The sequence below is a fragment of the Lingula anatina genome, chromosome 1, assembly GCF_051362555.1.
Source record: "Lingula anatina isolate TDL-2025a chromosome 1, LinAna3.0, whole genome shotgun sequence".
Taxonomy (NCBI): domain Eukaryota; kingdom Metazoa; phylum Brachiopoda; class Lingulata; order Lingulida; family Lingulidae; genus Lingula; species Lingula anatina.
In genome coordinates, this window is record NC_141767.1 from 57,485,799 (window position 1) to 57,509,535 (window position 23,737).

At 36.9% G+C, this 23,737-nt stretch overlaps 1 protein-coding gene across 1 annotated transcript in view; it reads right to left on the bottom strand.

The window, feature by feature from the left end:
* LOC106178043 (QRFP-like peptide receptor) overlaps nt 1-23,532 on the bottom strand; it is a 28,334-nt gene extending 4,802 nt beyond the window's left edge. The window contains exons 1-2 of the mRNA XM_087001463.1: nt 23,397-23,532; nt 21,496-22,243 (exon numbers count right to left, since the gene is read on the bottom strand). Coding sequence (XP_086857589.1) covers nt 21,496-21,865 — 370 coding nt within the window. The 5' untranslated portion in view covers nt 21,866-22,243; nt 23,397-23,532. The remainder of the gene's footprint in view (nt 1-21,495; nt 22,244-23,396) is intronic.
* Between the last annotated feature and the right edge of the window lie 205 nt (nt 23,533-23,737).

Below are 23,737 nucleotides of genomic sequence, written 5' to 3' on the forward strand. Positions count from 1 at the left end.
ATCAATTGGAAAATTACCATATCCTATCCCCTCTCTACGTTGAGACAAAAACAACACTAATCCTCACTGCATATCGTGAGTTTCTTAAATTCATAACGAAATAGCTCAAACAGGACAGGGTAGCTAAAGAATTGTATGTAGTCAAACCTTTTTGTTGTATTTAATTGGAGTGTCTTTTCTTTGAATCCTAATAGACAGCTTCGCATTAAGTAAATGAACTTTAAGCTCCTTCGGTGTTGCAATCGAATATCAATAGATGTTAATAATTATTTCGACGTTTTTTTAAACCTAAATAACGAGGTTGTTTATGACAGTGTGCAGTGTTTCTAGGTTTATGGTGGTTGTTTCATCCCCATGGAGGTCTATAAAGTTTGATATCTTTTTTCCGACATTTATTACGTATATTTGATTCCCGGATGACTTCCAGAAACGGGCTTTTAAATGACTTCCGAGGCAAAGTGGTGGTGGTGGTGGGGGGGGGGGGGGGTATTCTGCTGTTATACTATATCTCTTTCACCATTTGCATCGTTTAAGAACAAGAAATCAACGAAATATTTGCTTCAATTTAAGATATTCCCTCTTGTCCTTATTCATAGTAACTGATTTGTACGAGATTTAAGCACAAATTTCATTAACCGTTTTGCCGGCGCCCTTCATTACACGTTTTTGTGGTTGAATCGTTTTGTTATTTAAATGTCAATCTGGGCCCCTATACACAGAGCTGCATCCTTTGTGCCTATCTTGTTGTAAAAATATTGAGAATGTGCAGGATGTTCATTGGTCGCGCCATATCCAAAAACTCATGTCGCTGTGTAGTTACTCCAGCAATCCATGTGCTTCCTTTGAATGACCAAATCTTAGGCCCGTATTCCAGAATCTCCCTTTAGCGTTAAGAGAGACTTAAAGTCGACCTTATACGAAATTTGTATTCCAAGACCTTTCTTTATCTCACTTGAAAGGAGTCACTTTACAATCATCCTTAGCAAAGGAATCGGCCATTTCTAGAATCTGCCTTTGCTTAAAGATTTCCTTTATTTTCGGTTGAGGAGTCCTTAAAATGTAAGGTTGGTCTGGAGTAACTTTTAGTCTTCCTTAAGCAGCCATCGTGTACAGTTCTCTTGTGAAAATCAGCTCCATGGGGGACCATGTAAACCAACTGGTGCGTCTTTATGATGTCAACAGGAATGCAAGACGCATGAGAACACGCCTACCTAAATTCAATGAAGATGACTTTACCGATGACGATTTCTTTGCAAGGTTCCGTTTCTCGAAAGATGGCTTCAACTACCCTGTACTTTATTTACTTATTACTATTTTTTTATTATTATTTTATTATTATTATTTATTTATTTATTACTTGCTTTATTCACTAAATTTGGCTTAGATCAAAACATCCACATGCAGTGATATTGTCCATATGCACTGTTGCATGATAGCAGTTGACCAGTTGACCCCAATTATACAACATTACTAAGGCGTTTATAACGAGGAGGGTGTCACAAAGGCCTACTTTAACCCATGAGGAGCTCCTTTATGCCAGTGTCCCTTACCTAAAGGCTGACTTTTGTCAAAGTTATTCCTTAGCAAAGGAGAGGCTTAAGTGTGGTCTTAGAATACCATTTCGTTAGGCCTTCCTTTACAAAGGAACACCTCATCAAAGAAACCCTTTGTAAAAGTTGACCTAAGGCCTATCTTAAGGTACATCTTGGAATACGGGCCTTAGACTTTCCTGAGAAACAATTCCAAAGGGCAGATCCAGGCACTCTTATGTGTTATGGCAGTTTTTCAAATTCCGACACAGTTTAAAGCATGCCTATATTTTTTCATCCCAAGTATTATTATTATTATTATTATTATTATTATTATTATTATTATTATTATTATTATTACTGAAAGATATGTATAGATATTCAAAATGAGGAAATTATTCGGAAAAAATATAGCCGTCTTTTGAAATATTTTCAGAGGTAAATGCCTTTATCTACATTTGCATATTCCAAGCGACAAAGTTGAAAGGTGGACACACACTTATTACTTAGTACTACAGTGAATGAAAGTAGCTTAACACAAGTTGTTTCAACACTCATTTGCCTCGACTTCCATTATTGCAAAGTACCACGATTTCTTTATCCTATTTGCTATACAATTTTTCCCAAAACATTCTATCAATGTATGGTCTTACTCCTGTGGGTTGAAAGCAGTACTTTCCTGAGTTGTTTAATTGTGAAACATTGTTACGTGATAACAATTTAATTAGCTTGAAAACACTTTGCTTTGTATAATAAAAAAATGATATTTCTGCCTAATCGTTGTGTAGCAAGGACATCTAAGAATAAAATGAAATTCATCATCGATGTCGACTAAAATACATAGCAGGTTCTTAATTTTTATTTGTGTCTGTTTACCCTCTAGTTTCTATAGCTAGATTATGTGATGAAAGTCTAAATTTGGCAATTTATTCTTATATTTATGTGAAATTGGCTTATTTAAATAGAATTGCACTGTAAAATTATCAACAAGATGTTGGTACAATAGCCCTTTACTCCTTGTGGATATTTCCACGGTCAATGTTTGTCTAAAATTATCTTTCAATCTTTGCTTTATCAATGACAATATAAAATTACCTGACACATTTTCGTAAAAAATAAATGACAAGCCAAGTGTCTTCAGCTCATTCTGTACTCACATTACCCAATCAAAATTTTAGTTAAGCAGATCTTTGTAGCACGCTGTTCAGGGCCGTAGCCTGAGCAAACTGCCAGGGGGGGCAGTAAGCGGACACGAAGGGGCGAAGCCACCAAGGGGGGAGGGTGTTGGAGGGGGTGTCCCCCTCCCACGGTTTGGAAAAATTTTAAAAACTGTATGTATAATACTGCATTCTGGTGCATTTTAACTGTTATTTATTGCTCAATCAGAAGTCAGAAATTGCGATTATTTTTTTTGCACCTCAAATCCCAGGGGGGGCAGCTGCCCTCCCTGCCCCCCCGGAGGCTACGGCCCTGCTGTTATATTACAATTTTTCGGGGAGCGGATTTTCAATCAATATTTTAAAAATCTTAGCTTTCTATTTAAAAGAAGTGGGTATCTCCCGGTTTCATAATATACTAAGTTATGTACTAATGTACTGCTTACTACTAGTGCTACTTTTGACACCCAACATTCTTTTTAAAAATGTGCCCTTCTTATATCCTTTGCCATGTTAAATCTCCATGCATAATTTAAAATACTACTAACGTACGTATCAAATACTGCACAATTTGGTGGACACATTAAAGTCATTACAACTACATGTACTAATAGCAAACAATGTTTTTTTACCTTGTTCTGCGATATGTTTTTGTGTTTGAAAAAATTATGAATTTGCGAAATGTTTTGCTTACAGACGCAGAAATTGGGTTTCAAATTATAAAATTCTAAATCTTTGATATCATTTAATATTTCAGTTGAAATACCCTTTAGAAACAAATTCTCAAAGCACACAACACTTTATCCTACGGCAACAGACTGAGGCATAACTAAAATTGCCCAACTCCGTTCAGCACAACTTTCCTAAACTTCTCTGTCTGTATTCAGCATGCAGTTCAGCTGATTCTCATAGACCTTTATCTTCTATTGTCGTCACAGTAACACGAGACCCAGATCTGTTGCTTCATATTTGCATATTGAGGTGAGGTTTACCATGGACAAAAATTTATTATTATGTCCAATGGTTTAGTAAAACACTTTTTTTCCTTCTGGTTTTTATACTTTTTAAAGGGTGGGGGTCGATTCAAACTTATCTCTAGTGTACAGATTAAGTGCTGAATCTACAAAATTCGAGAAATGGATTTTTATGTGGCTCATATCCTTTAAAAGCAGTCCAGGTGCCTGAGAAAATCAGGAAACCGAAAATGATGTTTTTGCCCTAAAAATCCCAATATTACGCTACATGATGAACTTGGAGCTGTGTTTCAAGCATAATTAGATGTTTTGAAGATATTTTAAATGAATGTAACAGGAATAAAAAATGCTAAGACCGTTATTATAAAATATAATTTCCAACTTACAGCCCTCCCTTAATTAGCTCGCAAAGTGATAGCAAACGACCGCCGGAATTTGTGGTTACAAAAAGGTTACAAAAATTTGCAAGGCTTTACATGACATATATGACAAACTCACATTAAACAAAACTCAGAAGCCTTTCAAAGTCGCTGCATTATCTTATCCGGCCGTATATTTGAATAGAGGAAACAGCTGCCAGATTGACGCTTCCTGTTTTACGGTTTACAAAGTTGGACACGAACACCGTCATAGAATCTGGTAAAACAGTCACGTCATAATTATATTTGTCTTATCCATCCCAAATTACCACAAATATCCACACCATCATCCATAACAAGGAAACGAACAACACAGCGTGTCGGTTGTTCGAGATTTGGCCAATCAACTACCGAATCAAAGCCGCTGTTAAATGTATCAGATAACGCCACTGAAGATTTTTTTTTTTTTGAAAAATGACTTTGACATAGTAACACATACAATAATATATTGCCAGTATTATTTCTGTTTTATACTGTATGCAAAAATTAAGTTTATCTGTCTTTTTAGGAAGAATCAGAATTAAATTATTGCATGTATTACGTTAGGGAATATGAAATTTATAAAGAATTAAAAGATTCCCAGCAATTTTTGTCAAAAATGCTGCTGATAAAAGCGTCAATTTCATTTTGCCAAAATAGATCAGACGTAGCAACATTAAAGGCCCTTTTCAGAACTATATGACTTCGAAGTACGCATCCTCACAAACATCTACATGTATTATTATTTACTACATTCCGGCAACATATTTGAGCCCGATTTCCAATCGCTTGAGCTTGCCGTCGTCAGTGTTAAATAATAAGCTTACCAAATATTAACCATCACTTAAAGATGTTCATTCTGAAAACCTCTACATTATATTATAGACCGACCTAACTCCCTGGGGGTTCACGCTAAATAGCTGTCAGCCGGGCGGACACGAAAGTTAATTACCCCCTTACAGCTTGTAGTAGGCGGGACGGACATTTAAGTCGGATTATCTGAAAGTAATCTAGTGAGACTCCCCGCGGGGATAGATCGATCTAAAATCTATGGGAATAGAGCCTTAGATGTAACGAATGAACACAATATTCCGGTCCTTGAAAGCTTTAACTAGTACTGACGCTGTTCTATATCTTTCCCTTGAAGTGATGAATTGAAACGGAGATATTAGCCTTTAATGTTCCCAAGCGAGTTCGACGTTATGTAACAGTTATGTAACTTGCATGGGCACGTTTAGCTATACTACGCAGTCATGCTGGATCTGTCCTCTACCATTATGCGATCAAATCGTCACAATGTCTTTGGTCTGACTACTAGGATTTTTACGTTATTCCCTTCACAATCCACTCTTAACGCAAGCAAATTGGGATGCTAAGTTGTCATCCTGTACCAAAACATCAGTATGACCTTGTACGTACACAGATTAGTAGGAAAAATATCTGCGCATGCAGCACTATAGAAAACATCTCTCTGTACGTGTTGACCTTGTAGAGGTTAGGTTCTTGTTTGAGGGCTGCCTTTTTCAGGGTCCAGTCAAAACTTTAAGACTAAATTTTTGTTTACTTTGATCAAAGATATATCAGTGGTATCATTAGTCCACTCAGCTGAAATAGCTTAAGCCTTTTTGCAATCTCCAAATTTCGCAGATAATATTGCGTGACAATGTCCAAAAGATTTTACGGATAATCTGCGAACAGCGAGGCCGGAAGCGTATCTTGCTTCTCTCGCAAGGAGATCGCAAGTGAGACATGCGTGGTCCAAGACTGCATTCCCAGAGATTTAGATCGATCTATCTGGATCGACCTAACTCCCTGGGGGTTCACGCTAAATTGCTGTCAGCCGAGCGCGCACCATATTTAATTACCCCCTTACAGCTTTTAGTAGGAGTCCAAGAAACCATTCCCACAGATATTTAAATCGATCTATCCCCTGGGGAGTCTCACTAGATTGGTGTCAGCTTAACATGCTTAAATGTCTGTCACGCCTAGTAAAGCTGTTAGGGGGTAATTATCTTTATCCTAGCTGATTCGGTAGGCGTGACAGACATTTAAGACTCTTGAGCTGACAGCAATTTAGGGTGAACCCCCAGGGAGTTAGGTCGATCCAGATGGATCGATCTTAATCTGTTGGAATGCAGTCCAAGGCGGTCGTCGAAAGCAATGAAGGAGCAAGTGCCCTTTGAGTGTTGAGTGCGGTGTCATCCTCACAGCTAACGAACACAATCGAAAGCACGGTGGGAGTGCGTCGCAGGTGCGCCACCCCCACGCCAGGAGTATAAAAGATATGTCTCAATAATTAACTTCGATTGTGCAACGTTTACAACAACTTTCAAAAATTTCGAATGTTGCATAATTTAGCTTCTAATATGCCTCTAAAAGACAGCGGAGAACTAGGAGGCAAAACTGACGTACGCCGTCAGTAGGTCAACACAAGTGTGAAGCAAAAGTGACGTAAAAAGGAAACACTTTCGCCGTGCGTTGCATTCTCTTCATAAGTGGTGAGTGCGTGCCACGTACGCAGGTAGCAAGACTAACCCAAGAAATGAGTACAATTCCCACGGCCACCGCACCTTGCAATTAGCGTCCCTGCTTGGCAAGGCAGACTTGCGCCTTTCCATTGCAAACTTTCCTCTACCTCTACGAACGCCACGAATTCTACTGCACCCACAATTCGCAGGGGACGATCCTAAAATTCATGCGTCCGGTTGTGACCGAGGCTTTTAGTTTCATACCAATGCCTTCAGATTACTTATCACGTTGTTTGTTGGTTGTATCAAGGAGGTACAACTCCTTGGTTGTATAATAACACGTAGGACATCAATAAACGAAATACGCTTGGATTTATCCAGCTGCTATGCTGGATGCGATTAAGTCTTTTGCATTCCGTATATTTCGTTGATTCACTTGTTATATCTTAATTAACTCCGCTAGTTGGCATTTTCATTATAAAATGAATGATTTTCGGAAAACACCCCATTGGGGGTTGGGCGCTGTTGCATCACCCCATCGAGCAGGTTGACGTTTGGGAGCCGATTACAAGAGATGCAATACTTGTATCTTGCGACGTAATTTCAGACCGAAAGAAGTTGCACAAGAACTTAATCAGTGATAAGTGCCTCGGGGACATTAATGCTGAGTAGAACATAATTAGAATCGTATCCATATCAAGTGTAATTATGACAACATTCAGGTCCTGGATGAGTACTAGTTCTACATTATCGTAGGTACGAACACCACGTCAATCTCGTCAAGAGTAATTCTTTAGAATCATGTGTCTGTACCGCACAATCACTAGACCGTGAAGTAACGCTTTGTCTTCTTTTACATTTTTAATTGGAATAACGAGGTTTTGCTGGATTAATTTGAAACTTTTTTTAGAAATAACGAAGTATGTCATATCGAATTTAAGCTATGCAGCTCATGAAAGTTGTATTCATCGTCAGAAGCTGTGGCCATCGTTTATTCATTATTTGACGGGCCGTACAAACTCATCAATCGTGTGGAATTTAAAGTACTCCATCCGATATTTGCCCACCAAAACAATCAATTTCAAAATCCTGCGCACGTTTTTAAATAAATCTAGTATGCAGTAAGTAATGGCGGGTGTACCTCCCACGTGCACGGTAAGAACCCATCAGGACATTCTGTTCAATAGAACCACCAATCTTTGCTGGGGATTCTGTTCCACTCTTGGAACAAGGCTTGCCTTAACTGTTGTAAATTTGATGGGCGTGGGTTTCTCCTGTACTGTGTGCACTGCCTTGCCCAATTTATCTCAACTGTGTTCAGTTGGGTTCATTTCAAGGTTTTTGGAGGGTTGTGCAGAAGGTTCTTTTTGTTCCAAAAATTGCTGCAAGTTGTAAACGTGCATGATCAACTAGGGAACAGACAAATTTGCTATTATGCAGAAATTTGAAGCGAACCATGAAAACATTTAACACAAGTGTGACTTCAGCTATGGTAACAGTATTTAAAGTCATGAATTTGAAGCTTGAATTTACCAACAATAGGGGGATTTTTGAAGTCAGTTTTTTCCCAAGGCCCAAACTCATGTATTCATAGAATATCGTTACCTTGATAACCTAGGCTTGAATGTTCATATGAAAAAATAAAATTTTGTAGCAATTAATGAATGCAGGAATCACAACTGATGAAAATTTGAATTTTTTTAAGCAAAAATTTTACCAACTTTATTTTTAAGGCATTTTTGGGCAATTTTATTGTTTTCCTTAGTAATTTTTATTTTTTTAATATATTAACTTAAGTGGGCATGGATATATACCCAAAAGCATATATATTCTGGTTGCGATAGCAACGACGGCAAATTCCATATCTTTTAGACCTATGGGACCTATTATCAAAATAATGAAAACAATGTTGCATAAAAAGTTGCACTTCATGAACTTATATATGAAAAGTGTGTAGCTTTCTGATCAAAAATGCATGTTGCCACCCTAAGTGGCTTCATAAATCAAGCAAAAATACCCAATTTAAAGATAACGAAAAACAATATTGCTGATAAGTCGCACTTCATTGACTAATATATGAAATGCTTGCAGATTTTTGATCATCAATACGTGTAGCAACCTCGTTTGTATTTTCAGGGACCATTACTATGGCAACAGTAAATAAGCCATGAATTTGAATCTTAAATTTACCAAATACAGGGTGATTATTTTATGTTATCTTTCAAGGTCCACACTAATGTACTCATGGAGTATCCTTACATTGATAACCTATGCTTGAATATTCACAAGAAAATATAACATTTTGAAGAAATTAATAAATGAAAGAATGACACCTGATAAAAATTTTGATATTTTTCTAAGCAAAAATTCTCCTAAATTCATTTTTCACACATTTCATGTTTTCCTTGGTAATTTTTATTGTTTTAAAAACAAAAACATAAAGAGGCATGGATATCTACCAAAAGGAATTAATGTATACTTTGGTTGCCATAGCAACAGAAGCATATTCCAATTTGACAACAGTAAATAAGCCATGTCAATTTTCTAGTAAGGTCAACACATTTATTTACTGAGTATTCTTGGAATCATGATACATGAAGCTAAAATAACCACTTTTTGGCAAAATAAAGTGTCTTAGTAACAAAAGGACATTGCAATGCAGATCAATTTATCAAAAGAAAATACCTGTTTTAAATTTGCTTATCATTCAATTTGATGTTTTTCAACATGCAAATCAAAACATTGTATTTTTCGAATTCAGAAATTGGCGACCATTTTGGATTTTTCAACCCTGAACAAAGTCTCAAAACAATTTAACTTATTCAGCCATATATTTCATCCCATAACTTGTGCAATAAATCCTCCATTTAGTAGTCTGAGATGTTTTATAGTAAGAAAGGTTTGTTGACATATCAAAAGAAAAAGTCCACTTCATGTGGTGCGCATGGCCATCTTGGGTTTAAGCCATCTATGTTCAAATATACAATTTTAAGATAAAGCAACTGATATTATTTGAAAAGAAAGACTACAAATAATTCAAATCCATCAAAACATGTAAAATATTTCTAATTTTTGATTAACAAAAACAATTCAAATTAAGGTATTTGTATTATTTCACAAAAAAATTTAAAAAAAAATGGCCGCCTGGATTCGGTCACCATCTTGAAAAAATATAAAATGCCCGAAAATTGAAGAAGGCGTAAGTACTTGTGATCAGTACAAATTTTGATGATTTTTAGTTTTAGTTTTCAATTTTTGTATTTACATATGACATATGACTTCATCGGCGGCCATCTTGGATTTTGCTTGTTTCCGGTACAAACAGACACTTTTTCAAGCCGGAAACAAGCAGAAATGAAAAATTCATGTTCTAAACTACAAGAATCAATCATAAAACCTTTGCCTGACGGGGAGTGCAGCCAAATTGGATTTTTTGGGCCTTTGACTCAAATACTATACCAAGCACTGGAAGGATGTTAAATTGTATGTACTGAAGCTATTTTTATTTTAGATGCTTGGACACGATCTGCTACATTATTTGTAGACAATTTTAATGGTTGAAAATGTGATAATAAATAGGAATTATACATTGCTGATTTAATTATTTTTAGTTTCCTTTTTTCTGCATCCGTGTATTTGTTTTATTGTTTACTTAGATAATGACTTTGCAAAATTTACAAGACATACAGCGATGAATCATTAAGGGTATCGCATATATACTCATTATTTTTGTAAAATGATAAAATAAATAAACGGAAGCGTCAAAATTTCGCACATTGCTTATTAGCCTCATATAAAATTTTTTTGCTATCGTAAGTTTAAAATACGTGGCGTATGAAAACCTTATCAATTAGTTAAAAATCCTGCCAACAAATGCAATTTATGTTTTCTTTTGTTTTTAAATATTAAGATATATGATCATGATATTTAGAAGTCATACATGACAAATTATATCCTATACTACGACAATATTTTCGAATGCCTGCGACCAGTGTCATTTACCAGAAAGTCCCCCATGACAGAAAGTCTGCTTCCCATTCATTTGTACAGGTGAGCGTCGCCCTAGATTTTGACACACTTAGGTCAAACTAACCCTAACCATTATAACTATATCAGGCCTACCAAACTACTAGATTACACGGTATCAGACGCGACACCGCTCTTGCCTAGTACGCGATGTGATAGGGACGATTCTCAGCGGGGTTGAAAAGCATTGCATCACCACTCAAAATTTGTTCAGGGTATGATACTGTGTAATGCGATCTGACACACACCTTGAAAACGGGTAGTGTGGTCTGATCTACCGGTGAATTCAGGATCATTCGGTGCCGAGTCTGGTAGTTGGGTAGGCCTGAAGATGATTGTGTCTGCTCTTGCTATAACTTTTAATCTTAATTTTTTGATAAATGTACAAAGTTCGATGACTTGTAGGCCCATGAAGCTGGGTAATTTGCATTTTTTCACACGTCACGTTTAAATAAATACTACCCGAGTTCCATAGCAATTTTGTTTCATTTCTTTATCTTCGTCCTGTAATTTCTTTCTCATTTATGTGTGCAAAATGTGCAGATACTGTTACACAGAAAGACAACGTAAACAAGCCATATTTCATTTTTCGTTTTCAAATTTCCATCTAAACGCTATATCAGCATTTCTTTAAAAGTCCATTGCCCTCAAACAAGTGATGGATGATGACGCTTACATGTTAATCCACATGTTGCATGGACTTCAAATTCAGTTACAACAAGCAAACGTTGGATAAGGTTAGGTAAAGTTATATTAACGATGCAGGGCAATAGAAGATGAGGTACAAGATGGGACGTAAATGAGTGTTAATATATTAGATGAATCACTTTGATGTGTTTACATGTTAAGCTGCAGTATCCATGCATTGTGGATAAGAATGATGTTATGTACAGCGTTCTCCCACGCCAATCGCCCCACTTGCTGAGGTCAATGGCGACGCAAGCGTGCCTTAACCGCAGCGTTGGCGTTATCACGATTCTAATGATTATGGCTTTAAAATATGAAAAACTTCAGGTTGAAAACAAAAACCCGGTACTAAGGTTATTTTCAAACAGTTTCTACTGATTTACAAATGACATGAAGTGTCGTTTGCGATCTCCCCATTTAAAAAGAACAAATACTAACGGTATGATTCAATGTGTCGCAATTATTAACAAATTTAAGAAATCAGCGCTGACGACACTGAAGTACAGTTACTATGAAAACGAGCTGAAACATATATAAATTCCCACAATTAATGATCCAAGTTAACCAGAAAACCTTGTCGACCCCGTGTTGTTACTATTTAAGACCTAACCTAACCTAACCTAAGAAGCACGGGAGTCAACTACAACTACTAGGCGTTTATTTGGATATATTCACTTACGGACATTTAACCTTCATTAACATTAGGCAAGGAAAAAGTTTCTATGAAAGTGTCGGATTCGCCTTGGTTTGTATAAAGAATCTGCCTGACACCCGTATATACACTTATAGCATTTTTGGAAAGTGAACATGTCAATACTGCAATGACTGCAGCATATATAGGCCTATAACCTATAACGTTCTGGGAAATGACGAACAACTAAACCTTGGTCCAATACATATGTATACGGATAAATTGATATAAGAAACATGCGAAACACCTTGACAAACGCATTCTAATTACGACCATTTTGTTCGAGTAAGTCGATTTTTAATACGGCCGTGGAACTATTTCGAAAATGTTACCAGCCATCAATTTGATTTTGTGCGGCTAATCAGACAGTGTTTCTCGGGTCTTTGTATAATAGTCGCTTTAATATTTTCTCGTAACATTTTTTGCAGATATTCAAAATGGGGACTAACCATTGCTAAGTGTTAATAAGTAGAAATGTTTGCGTCCAAATTTTGCGCAAAATCTCACGTCCCACGCGGCCATCGCTCCTTGCAATTAGCGTCCCTGCTTGAAAGGACATCTCATGTGGCCCTTGCGACTCGCAAGGCAGACTTTCCTCTACTTCTACGACCTCCACGGCCTCCGGAACAGCCAAAAATCGCAGAGGACGTACGATTCTGAAATTCGTGCGTCCGGTTGTGACCGAGGCTTAAGAAACCTGTAAGCGACCAAGCGACTAAAGACCGTCAATCGACCATGCAGTTACAACTGCAATCTTCTAGCGACCTGCTGCCGACTACTTGCGACTGATAAGAACCTTGTAAGCGACCAGGCGACTAAATACCTTCAATCAACCGTGTAGTTGCAAGTGGTATGCTACTGGTTATTGAGACAACCAAGAAGAGACCGATAAGCAGCCTTTAGGATACCGATATTTTTCATCTTTAGTCGCACTGGTTATGGGTGCACAAAAAGTGGCCTTCATGTGTAAACGATCGCTGGCGAACTGTTAGCAACCTTATGCGACCACTTTAAAACCTCCTAAGGTTGCAAAGAGGTTGCCAAAGGTTGTAAGCACCGAGTGACCCAGGTTTTACAAAGCACCAAGTTTAAATTACAACTGTTACAAAACGTTTGTTTAATGCATACCTGTATGAAACGGAAAATCATACAGTTGACTTGTGGGGATTATAACTGAATGGTGTCTGAAATAGATTGTATCTTAAGTATCTATCTATATATCTATATTTTTTTGTAGTTACACTTGCCAAACTTTAAGTGTGTGTTTATTTTCAGCCTGCCTTATGCGTGGTCAATAATATTAAATTGTCTAAAATGTTCTTGCATGTAAACATGCCGTGCGTCCTCCCATATGAAATATAAAAAACTCTTAAAGATGCAGATTAAGCGAGCATTTATGTCGAATTAATTAGCCCGACCTGATGCCATTATACCCCCTACCAGGGCCGCAGTTATTATGTTGACATTTTTTTCTCACAGTAAAAAGAATAACCGTGGATTTAACCAGACACATATCTGTGGATATCTATTGAAAAATCAGTTTGTGGCCCTGGTAGAGGGTTAGGTCATTATATAATTTTAAATGAGATAACTTAAAGCCATACATGTACACATGTACAGCAGTTATTTATTGCATTATTTTTTGATAAAAAAGATATTTGCAAAAATGCTTGTTGCTTACCTCACTGCTTACGAACTGAATGGGAAATAAGTACATGTAAGGCAAATTAAGGACCAGAAATTTGAAAAAGGTGCAGTTATAAGGACTTTTTCTGAGAGATGAATTTCTTCTTCTTCCTTTTTTTTTTTTTTTTGCATGTGAATTTCATTTGGGTTGTCGAAGAAACTGGCACTAATTATTCATATATGGTAAATGGCATTTACGCTGATACGTTTCTTAGTTAAATTCTCAAATATGTTTTAACTCTGGATGTTTTGCCAAAATAATTTTGCATGTGGTAGAAAAACTTTAAAACAAAATATGTGTCTGTGTCAAATTTACCAGTTCTATAGTGGGCATACCACTCACTTGTGTTTTTTCAGTCTACCCACGTGTGGTCGACAATTGGGTTAACACGTCAGGCAGGCGAGTTGTCCATTCCTAAGAGTTTTTGCTTTTAGCCTTGCAGTTTTTATGCCTTTGTTGCATCGAAGGAGAGGACAAAACATCCTTTCATGCTTTCATAAAATAGCTTCAAGATTTGCTATTGCTATAACAGCACATGTAGAGTAATATACAACATTGGTCAAAAAGGTTGTCCCGCTTCCAGTATCATGTGCTTTGATTTACAAATGATCACATCACAGGTGCATTGTGCATTTGTTACAAAAATTGATATTCATTCCAGATACCATAAAACATGATAAGTGGTACAGAAAATACAACCTAGCGGTGAAGACATCAATATTTAATATCATTTATTCACAATGATTACACGTACCCCCTAAAATCCGATGTTTCACTGTCTGTGATTTTCATAGAGGTAAAGAAATGTCCATTTAATTGAAAAGCCACCACCAAATGTCACCGAATTTACACACATTTAGCATTAGGGTGTGCTCGTTAAAGGCTCTGTGCCTAATAGCGTTTGTGTCTACCGCGTACTGTAATTACGTTGCCTGCCTTCAACAAGGGTAACAATTCTGTTTTGTGGGATATTGTCCTATTTTTCCTAAAGAGCTTGGGGGAGTTGGGTTCCTTTGCATTGGACACTCCCATTCATGCCACAGATTCTTAGTAGGGTTAATAAAATGCCTCAAAGATGGTTGCTCCATCCTCTGAACATTGTTTTTTTTTGCAACAAATCACTCATCGGCGAGAACCGTGTTAAGTGCATTTCCACGATAACGCCTGCGGTATCCCTGAGGTCACATCTTGAAAATGGAGTGGGGCATTTGTTGATAATGTTGTCAATTGCCCCAATAACTTTTTTTTCGGAATAAACAATGTACTAAAACCAAGGGCTTGGAATGCTGTTCATACGTGCACAGCCCCGACACCTCAGGCGATATTATCCTGCACACACCTTCTAAAAACCATTCTGCAACATGTTTACGGGCCCTAATTTGACCATCAACGGCATACAAAAAATACCTAGATTCTTCAGCAAAACTAACTTGTTCCTAGTGATGATTGACCAAGTTCTTGTAGTTCTGGGGTCGCTGAACCTAACATTCCTCTGATATCTCATTCCATCTACAGGAGGGGGAATTCGGGGTTGATCCAGGCTTCATCATGACAGCACACTTGCAAACATTCCCGTCTGGTGAGTGATTAGTTGTAGAAACCCAATGTTCAGAGACTGGAGAAACCATCTTTGAGTCCTCATAATAAAACTACTAAATAATAACTTTTTTGAAATTCCAGAAGAACAGCTGTTTCTATAGGCAAAATGGACCAAGAGGTCTATTTCTGATAGGAAATTTGAGAAATGAGTATCATTTAGGTCGGTAAATCCACCATCATTGGAAACGCAGCCAGAGCCTGTGTAACTATGCACATGTATATACCTGTACTGAACAGGGTTGCGGATCCTAGACATAACTCACAATTTTTTTTATAACAATCATTTAGACTGCTAAAAAGAGTTTCATCATCGACAATTAAAGGCCCGACAGCCTGAAATATGCCTTTTGTTGTTATGTTTTTATGGTTAAAAAATCTATTACTCTTATGTAAGCATTTCCATTGTTACATTTCAAATTGAGTTTGGTAACCTTGTCTGCTGATAGTTCATTGTAAAGCTTTACGGAAGAGCCAGAATCTCAGTCAGTCAAAATGAGGTGTGATATAAAATCTCTCAAGTTTTGCTGGATATGAATGAAGAACAGCATTAAAATGACCTCAAACAACCAAAAGGTGAATATATTTAAATTATTAAATACAAGATGGATGATCGATCATTGTTCTACATGTATGAGGCCGGGGAAGAAATCACTAGAATAAAATGTGACCAGCAATGTAATTGCCAAGGAAGTATCCAATGTCTGTCCAACAACATCCTTCCTCTCTTTGAGTAGAACAGTACCAACAAAATATTGTTAGATGAAAAAAACAAATCAGAACAAAGTTATATCATCCATCCATCCATACTTTAAAAACATTCACGTTTTGGTTGTTTGAAGCTAGAATAATTGATTCTTCCGTATAATTCCATCCAACAGATGTTGAGAGATCTTATCTCTTCTCATTTTAACCGACCAAAATGATTGAGGTGTTCATTGTCTCCATAACTGAAGATTCTGGATCTTCGGTCTAGATTGACAGTAAACTGTCAGCCTACATCGTATCTGAATTCATTCTGAAATGTACCTGTCGCAGTACTTACATCAGGAATGGATTCTGCAACCCCTAAGATATAGATAAACTGCGAGGCGCTGAGATTTACGGAAACTAGAGTAAATATTTTGCAAGTACCCTGAGTGTCAGGGAACTATAAAGCTAGCTGGCTCACTATACTTTTCCAACTTTTCGCTTTACAGTGGTGTTGCTGATGTGGGTAACAAATGAAATCAAGATCGAGCAATACCGATATCTAGAACCTAGGTTTTATTTCGCGTAAAACACCGAGTACTTAACCCAGTTTGAAGCACGGTTTATTAACCCTGACGCTTTGAATGACCATTTACACTAATTAGGGGGGTCCTACCAAATCGTGCAGATCCCGTGAACGTTGGAGAAAGTGCTTTTATTGAACAGAACAACAAGCACAGTAACTTCCAGTTTTGTTTACTTTTATAATACATATATTCGGTTTTATGGCCGCGAAATATTCCTCTGGGATTGCGGGTGGCAGAAATATTTCCAATTTTCTGATAGCCCATGTAAAAATATTCACTGGGCAGTAGAAGTGCCTCATGACCGATGTTGCATTATGCAAATACCTCAAAGGGATAATTTATTTCTTTGGAAGATCATCTTTCACATGCCACTTCCAAAGGCCGATTTTAAAGGCGATCAATAGTCAGAGAAGAGGGCATCAAATCTCGATCATGTCATCATTTCTACAGCACACTCTACAAACATTTTGGGTAATACTGAGAGAGTCTCCCAATATTACCCAAAATGTTTGTAGATACCGGAATTTATGTGGAATGAAGAAAATTTAACGAACACATGACTAAGGTGACCTGCTGCATACAGCTTTTTGACATTACAAGTAGTTAGGAAGAAATCCTATCAAAAAGTAATAATAAATAAAATAATATATATCTGGACTAGTAACCATTGCAGCAATCTCTGTTTATTTTTATTTCTAAATGTACAGTATGTATTAAAACATGAATAAATGTTCAATTTTTCTTTTATGTTGTTTGTTTTTTTCTTGCATGATTATTGAAGCTTGTAACATGATGATTCTGAGCAGCCCACAAATTATGCCATCACAACGGAACACCATTTTGAATAGTGGTTTTTATTGAAGACAGAATATCTAACAGGATTCATGGTACAGAAAATACACAATGCCGGTGAAGATACACACATTTTATTGCCATTTATTCAAATTTAGAGAATGCATTTAATCAAAATTGATGTGCCACAGTGATTTCCAAAGGTGTAAAAGATTCCTATTAAATTAAAAGAACACCACCAAATGTCAACAAATTTAAACACAATTAGCATCAGCATGTGCTCGCAAAGGTCACGCGTCTAATATCGTGTGTGGCTACCGCTTACTGCAATTATCTTCTGTAGGCGGCGCGACATTCCTTCAACAAAGAGTTTTACCAATTATTCTACCATTTATTTAAATTCAGAAAATGCATCCCATCGAAATTGATGTTCCACACTTATTTCCGAAGGGGTAAAAATTCATATTAAATTAAAAGAACACTACCAAATGTCAACAAATTTACACACAATTAGCATCAGCATGTGCTCGCAAAAAGTCACGCGTCTAATAGCATGTGTGGCTACCGTGTGCTGCAATCATCTCCTGTAGGCGGCGCGACATGCCTTCAACAAAGGGTAACAAATCTGTTTTGTGGAAAATTATCCCATTCGTCCAGAAAAAAACTTTGTGGGTTTGTTTCAGATTATTAGGGGCTTGGTCCTCAATTTCACACCACAGGTGTTCAATAGGGTTGCTATCAGGGGTTTAAAATGGCTCTTCCATATACAAAACATTGCGTTTCTGCCGCAAATCACTCATCAGACGAGAACTGTGAGCAAGTGTGTTGTCATGATGAAGGTTGTAGTAATATTTGAATCCACCTCTTGCCTAACAATAATTTTGCCTAACAATATTGCGAACATTGCATCTGTGGTACTATGGATGGGACAGGCACCAAATTGAGCATCACTCATTATATCATTTTATTTAGATGGAAATAGCTTACACATACAACTGATTAGGATCATTACCCTATAATATCTTAGGGAAATAACCTTTGCCAAACAGTGAATTGAATATGGCACGTAGAAATGCCATTAGAATTTCCGAAAATTCTATAAAATACGCATTTAGAATGACGTAATGCCCATCACTTTAATTACCAGTATACTTAAACGATTTAATGGATCTTTTATTTCTTCTATCGTGATTTTGCGGTTTAATTCCAATGAGATACCTAAAACTTGCATTTTGGGGGCATTGCGTATCTCATCTCCCCCTTTATCACTGCACAAGTTTCTTAATTACTGAAAAAATCATTTATCGATGTACTGGATAGTACGCTTGACGCTACAGGGCCTGATTTTTTTTCTTATTTCCTCGGCAATCTATACTCAATTTGACACTGGGTTATGATAGACAAATGTATGACGGTTTATTTCAGGGTGGTCGTCCTATTTGAATAGAGGAGACACGTATCAATGTCGTTCATGGTTTCATTGAATAGTTATCCACTGTATAGTTCAAAGAAGTTCTTTGAAAAACTACATGCACAAAACCTGTTTTAACCCTTGCGTTGAATGTTAACATGTATAAGAGCCAAGTTTTCCATTTCTGTCAAGATATATATATTCATATTTCTCATATAAAGTCACACTTGTGAAACCAATAATTACCGTTATGCTGCATTTTAAATGGTCTTATTCCTAGTGCAATATATAGAGAAATATGATCGCCCAAAGACCAACAATATAGTAAATTTGCCGCGAGAGTACAGAAAAGTAGACATTGTTTCAATTATGATTATGAAATGATTGCTTGTTTCTTTATCATCAAAATAAATTATCTTATTAAAAGTAATATTGTTGGTTGATTCATTGATTATTGGGATTTAAGTGGCGTGTAAATTTACGTAATTACCAATCAAATATTTACAACAAGGCTAAAATGTCCATTTTTCGCACCTTACGCTGATTTTAGCGCCCTCAATACCACAGCCCATTGGTTTTATAGGACGACCACCCTAAAATAAATCGTCATACATTTGTCTATTATAACCCCGTGTCAAACCGAGTACAGATTGCCGAGGAAATAAAAGTTACTTTATAGACCTCTTTTCAGGATCAGCGTCTAGTCTTCTATAGGTAGTTTTCTGTATAGCAAAACTCTCATAGAATTATCTGGGCTTATTTTTCCTCATAATTTCCAAGTTGTTAGGAATACTTAGCGCAAGAATATAATGTCGTTTTAGTCAACGCTCACATTTTATAGGCCGTCTTACAGGCTTATAGAGATATTTAGTTGTCTGCCGACTTACATCTATTGAACAAGAATAGTGCTTTTTATATAGTAAATGCACACTATTTTATGCCACACGTGTCATCACAAATTGTTTAATGGTTTATATAGAGGCATTTCTCTCTCTTCTTCATTAGTGCAAAATACCCTGTAATAACCTTTCGATCTCAAGTACACAGTACCCTAAGCACGTTTAATTAGTGGCCTCTAGTGGTCAAGCCCCCTTTACACTGGACGGCGTCCTTTCTGCGTCCAGCAGTCCGGCCCCATTTGAGAGTTAAAAAATTATAATATTTTACGTGCCGACAACTGGCCGATCATTGAGCATTCATTCTGATACAAAATTAATGCTCGTGCCTCCTTATTAAGACCACAGCGATGCCAAATTTCATGGTCGCAGAGAGGACGCAGAAAGGACGCCGTCCAGTGTAAAGGGGGTATCAGTAGCAAAGGGATCTCAGCAATAATAATTCAAATGGGTCCTGCAAGCACACTCAACTCCCACCGAGGAAAGAAAGATGCAATCATTTTATGTCAGTCTCGTATACTAGTGTTTAGTCAGCACTTCGGTGATTTCAGGATATATTTATATATATATATTGTTAATCAAAGAACCGGGCGAATCCAAAGTGTAAAGGTCACAGATCGGGACCTAGTATTTCAAATAGTTAAGTGACCCTATGTAAAGTTTCTACTCTTGGCATGAGATGGGAGCCTCCTATTTCCACCCCTTGCAAAAATTTGTCTCATTTAACGCTCACTTGCGATTCTAAATCTGTCCTAGAACATAATGTTTTTCATGAAAAATGTTCTTAATCTGTTCTAGGACATTCTGAACGACTTAACAAAAACAGTTCTTGAACTGTTATATTGATTACAGAACAACATAGAACTGTAAAAAATATACCAAATGATCTAGAATAGACTGAGAACCGTGTTAAATGTTAAATGACACAAATTTAGCAGGGGATAATAATTGTTATAAAAAGAGATGTAGAATCAGCGAAACTCATTGGACGATATGTGGGGATGATAACTGAAACTCATGTTAATGCAACACGTGTCAAGACAGATTATGGCCTAGATAGAGACATTTTTCTCTTTCTCATCAGTGCAAAATAGGTTTGTTATCGTTGGTTTCCAGCAAAGGGATTTAATCTTAGTGCTTCTTAACGGACAAAGCTATAGCAATGCATTTACAGTACGTAGTGGAAGAAACGCCCCTCTTTCTAATCAAACAAATAAGGCATACATACCAAATACTGATTTAATTTCACAAAAAAAAAAAAAAAAAAAAAATTATCATGTCTTGGTTTATGAAGGGTTTTCACATGAAAATCAGCCTGTGGATCGTTTAGGAAACCTTTAGTGTTATGTGTCATACATTATTCTAAGAACTGAACGTTTTAAGCTATGACAATGATTTTGTACTAACTGTCCCATAATTGACAATGTTGCATAAAGCTGCAACTTTCGAAATTGTATTCTTAGATATTTCTTCACGCATTCTTGTCGTTAGATATATGATACACAGAGTTTGAGGTCAAAATATATAGTAAAATTAGAAAAGCAATCAGAGAGTGTACATCTTTTTAATTTTATTAATTAGTTAAAACTAATTAATTGATCAAAAGGATAACTACCAAAATCGAATCCTTCGTTAATTGCAAACTTTCCAACAGTTTCTGTAAATTTCATCAAAATCCGTCGGCAAAGTTTTGCTGAAGGTTACATGTACTAACGGATAGACAGACAAACGGGAAACGACCAAAACCAACCTTTTTGGCAGAAGTAAAAACATTCAGGTGTGACGAACTAAAGCAAAGGTAAGATATAATGCACGATGAATTTATCGCAAATCGAAATTTTTGCATGGTTTGATAAAAATAAAAAAATCCATACCATCTTGTATTGATGTTTGGGTTTTTACTTACACATGGCCTCTCCAAGATACCATACTTCTTTGCAGTAAAACTCGGCTATAGCTGTCGGCATACACACCAGAAGGACAAACAAGTCGGCAATACTGAGGTTAGCAAGAAGCAAGTTGGTCGAGTTCCTCATATCTTTGTTACGCCAGAGTACAAAAAGGACTAGTCCGTTGCCTGCTACTCCACACAAAAATATCACGCTATAGAATATCGAAACGTATATCAAAACATAAAGTGGGTTCTCTGGTGTTGTAGCGTTGTCTAATTTTGAACAAGTTTCGTTTAGCTGACTAGAATAATTTAGAAAACCCACTTCAAATGGCGTTGATAAAAGTCTGGTATTGTTGGTGGAAAGAGCTGAAGTATTTTCCATGGTTGTACATTCAAGCTGTTGCTACTGCATTAAGCGCAAAGTATATAATGTTCTCATGATAAAAACACGAGTCACAAGAATAAGCATCAACGCCTGTGATGCTTCAGCTTGTCGACTTTCCTATGAGAGCGTGCATCGATCCACACAGAAGCGTAATAAATAGCAGCCTAACGATTAGGCAGTTGGTGTTATTCTGTCTTGGTTTAATCTGGAGTCAGTCACAGCAGGGAATTATATCGTAGACGATTTAATTCCCTGGTCACAGTTACGCTGTTTTATCTCCATCTAATGAGGACTTCTCTGTCTGAGCCTTTTATTGAAAAGGGGAGTGTTTTGCGCACGTCACACTGCCTTAATAGGCCTCAGCGTTCTCATTATCTGGAAATGCAAAAAAATTATTAATAAAAAGCAATTAAATATTGCAAGCGTTGCATTATAGATTTTGACTTCATATTAATCTCATGTTGGTATTCTTACCACAGGAAATTGCAAAACTGGCGTACTAACGTTTAGAATGCTTATTTTTCTCTTTTTGTGTCATTTATCAAAACTGTCATCCTCTCTGAATTCAGATAAACAAGCAACTGTCTGTTGGAGGGTAAAAATTAAAATTAAAACAACAATGGGTTATCATCTTTGACAGTCTGTCAAAAAATTATTATGTGTTGGATTACAATGGGGGGGGGGGCTTTTTCGTGAAAAAGGATGGATTTGTCTTATTATAACAAACAATTGCGTGTTTCCAAACATTAGTGTGTACTTTAAACTTTTTAATTCTTAGCTGAAAACAGCACTTAAATCTGGGACACAGACATACCAGTCTGCTTTGAAGCTGTGCATTATGGTAAAAAAAGCTCTCAGAATAATATTGTCAAGTTTTTTGGTCATCTCAGGGATCATCTACTGTACACACGCTAGAGAAAGTTCTTCTTCGCAAATTTTGATGCGTGAAAAAAACGGTTTGTTGTGCATTACTGTCGTTTCTGTTTTCAACTTCAGTACAAAGTATTATCTCCATTACACGTGAACAAAACAATTCGTTCAATTTCAGGATTTAAATACCTGAAATACACTCTGCTTTTCATAAAACAACAATGTGTAAGGAAATCCTGTCATCTGAGCGTGTAATCACAGATGTTATGACCCAATCCTGTTTCGTTTCCCTCAGACACACACGACAGCGAAACCACAGCTAGCGTGTACTGTAGTTTCGTTTCCCCATTCAGATTCGGCCTAGGGACTAAGCGTAAATAGTGGAGATTTCCATTGATGACGTAATGACCCGGTCACGTGAATATTAAATGAGACTAATTAAATTAGCTATAACCGGTTCCCACTTTTTGGCGTGTAACTCACGAAAAACAATTTCATTGCATCGCTGTTTAACCGCCGACTCAGGATCGCAGGGTTCTTTCCCAATTCTGTAAAGTTAAGTGTACTCTTGAGAGAAAAGTTTCATTAGCTCTGTATGTATCAATTTAAATTATTGTTTTTCTTTTTATCAAGAGCTTATAAAATATGTAGGTTTTACCTCCAATATTTCTGTGACTGTCAGTCACCATCATCAGGGAGTAAATGACTAGGGTCATTTCACCTGGAATGAAAATCCACGTCAATTGCCCCTATCTATCTCACGGTGCTCCAGAGGGATGCAGAGGAGCCCCGGGGGGAAGGTGTAACAGTTACAACACAAGGCCAGTGATTAGGGGCAATTGACCTGGATTTTCATTCCAGGTGAAATGACCCTAGTCATTTACTCCCTGATGATGGTGACTGACAGTCACAGAAATATTGGAGGTAAAACCTACATATTTTATAAGCTCTTGATAAAAAGAAAAACAATAATTTAAGTGTACTCTTGCCAGTCCGGCA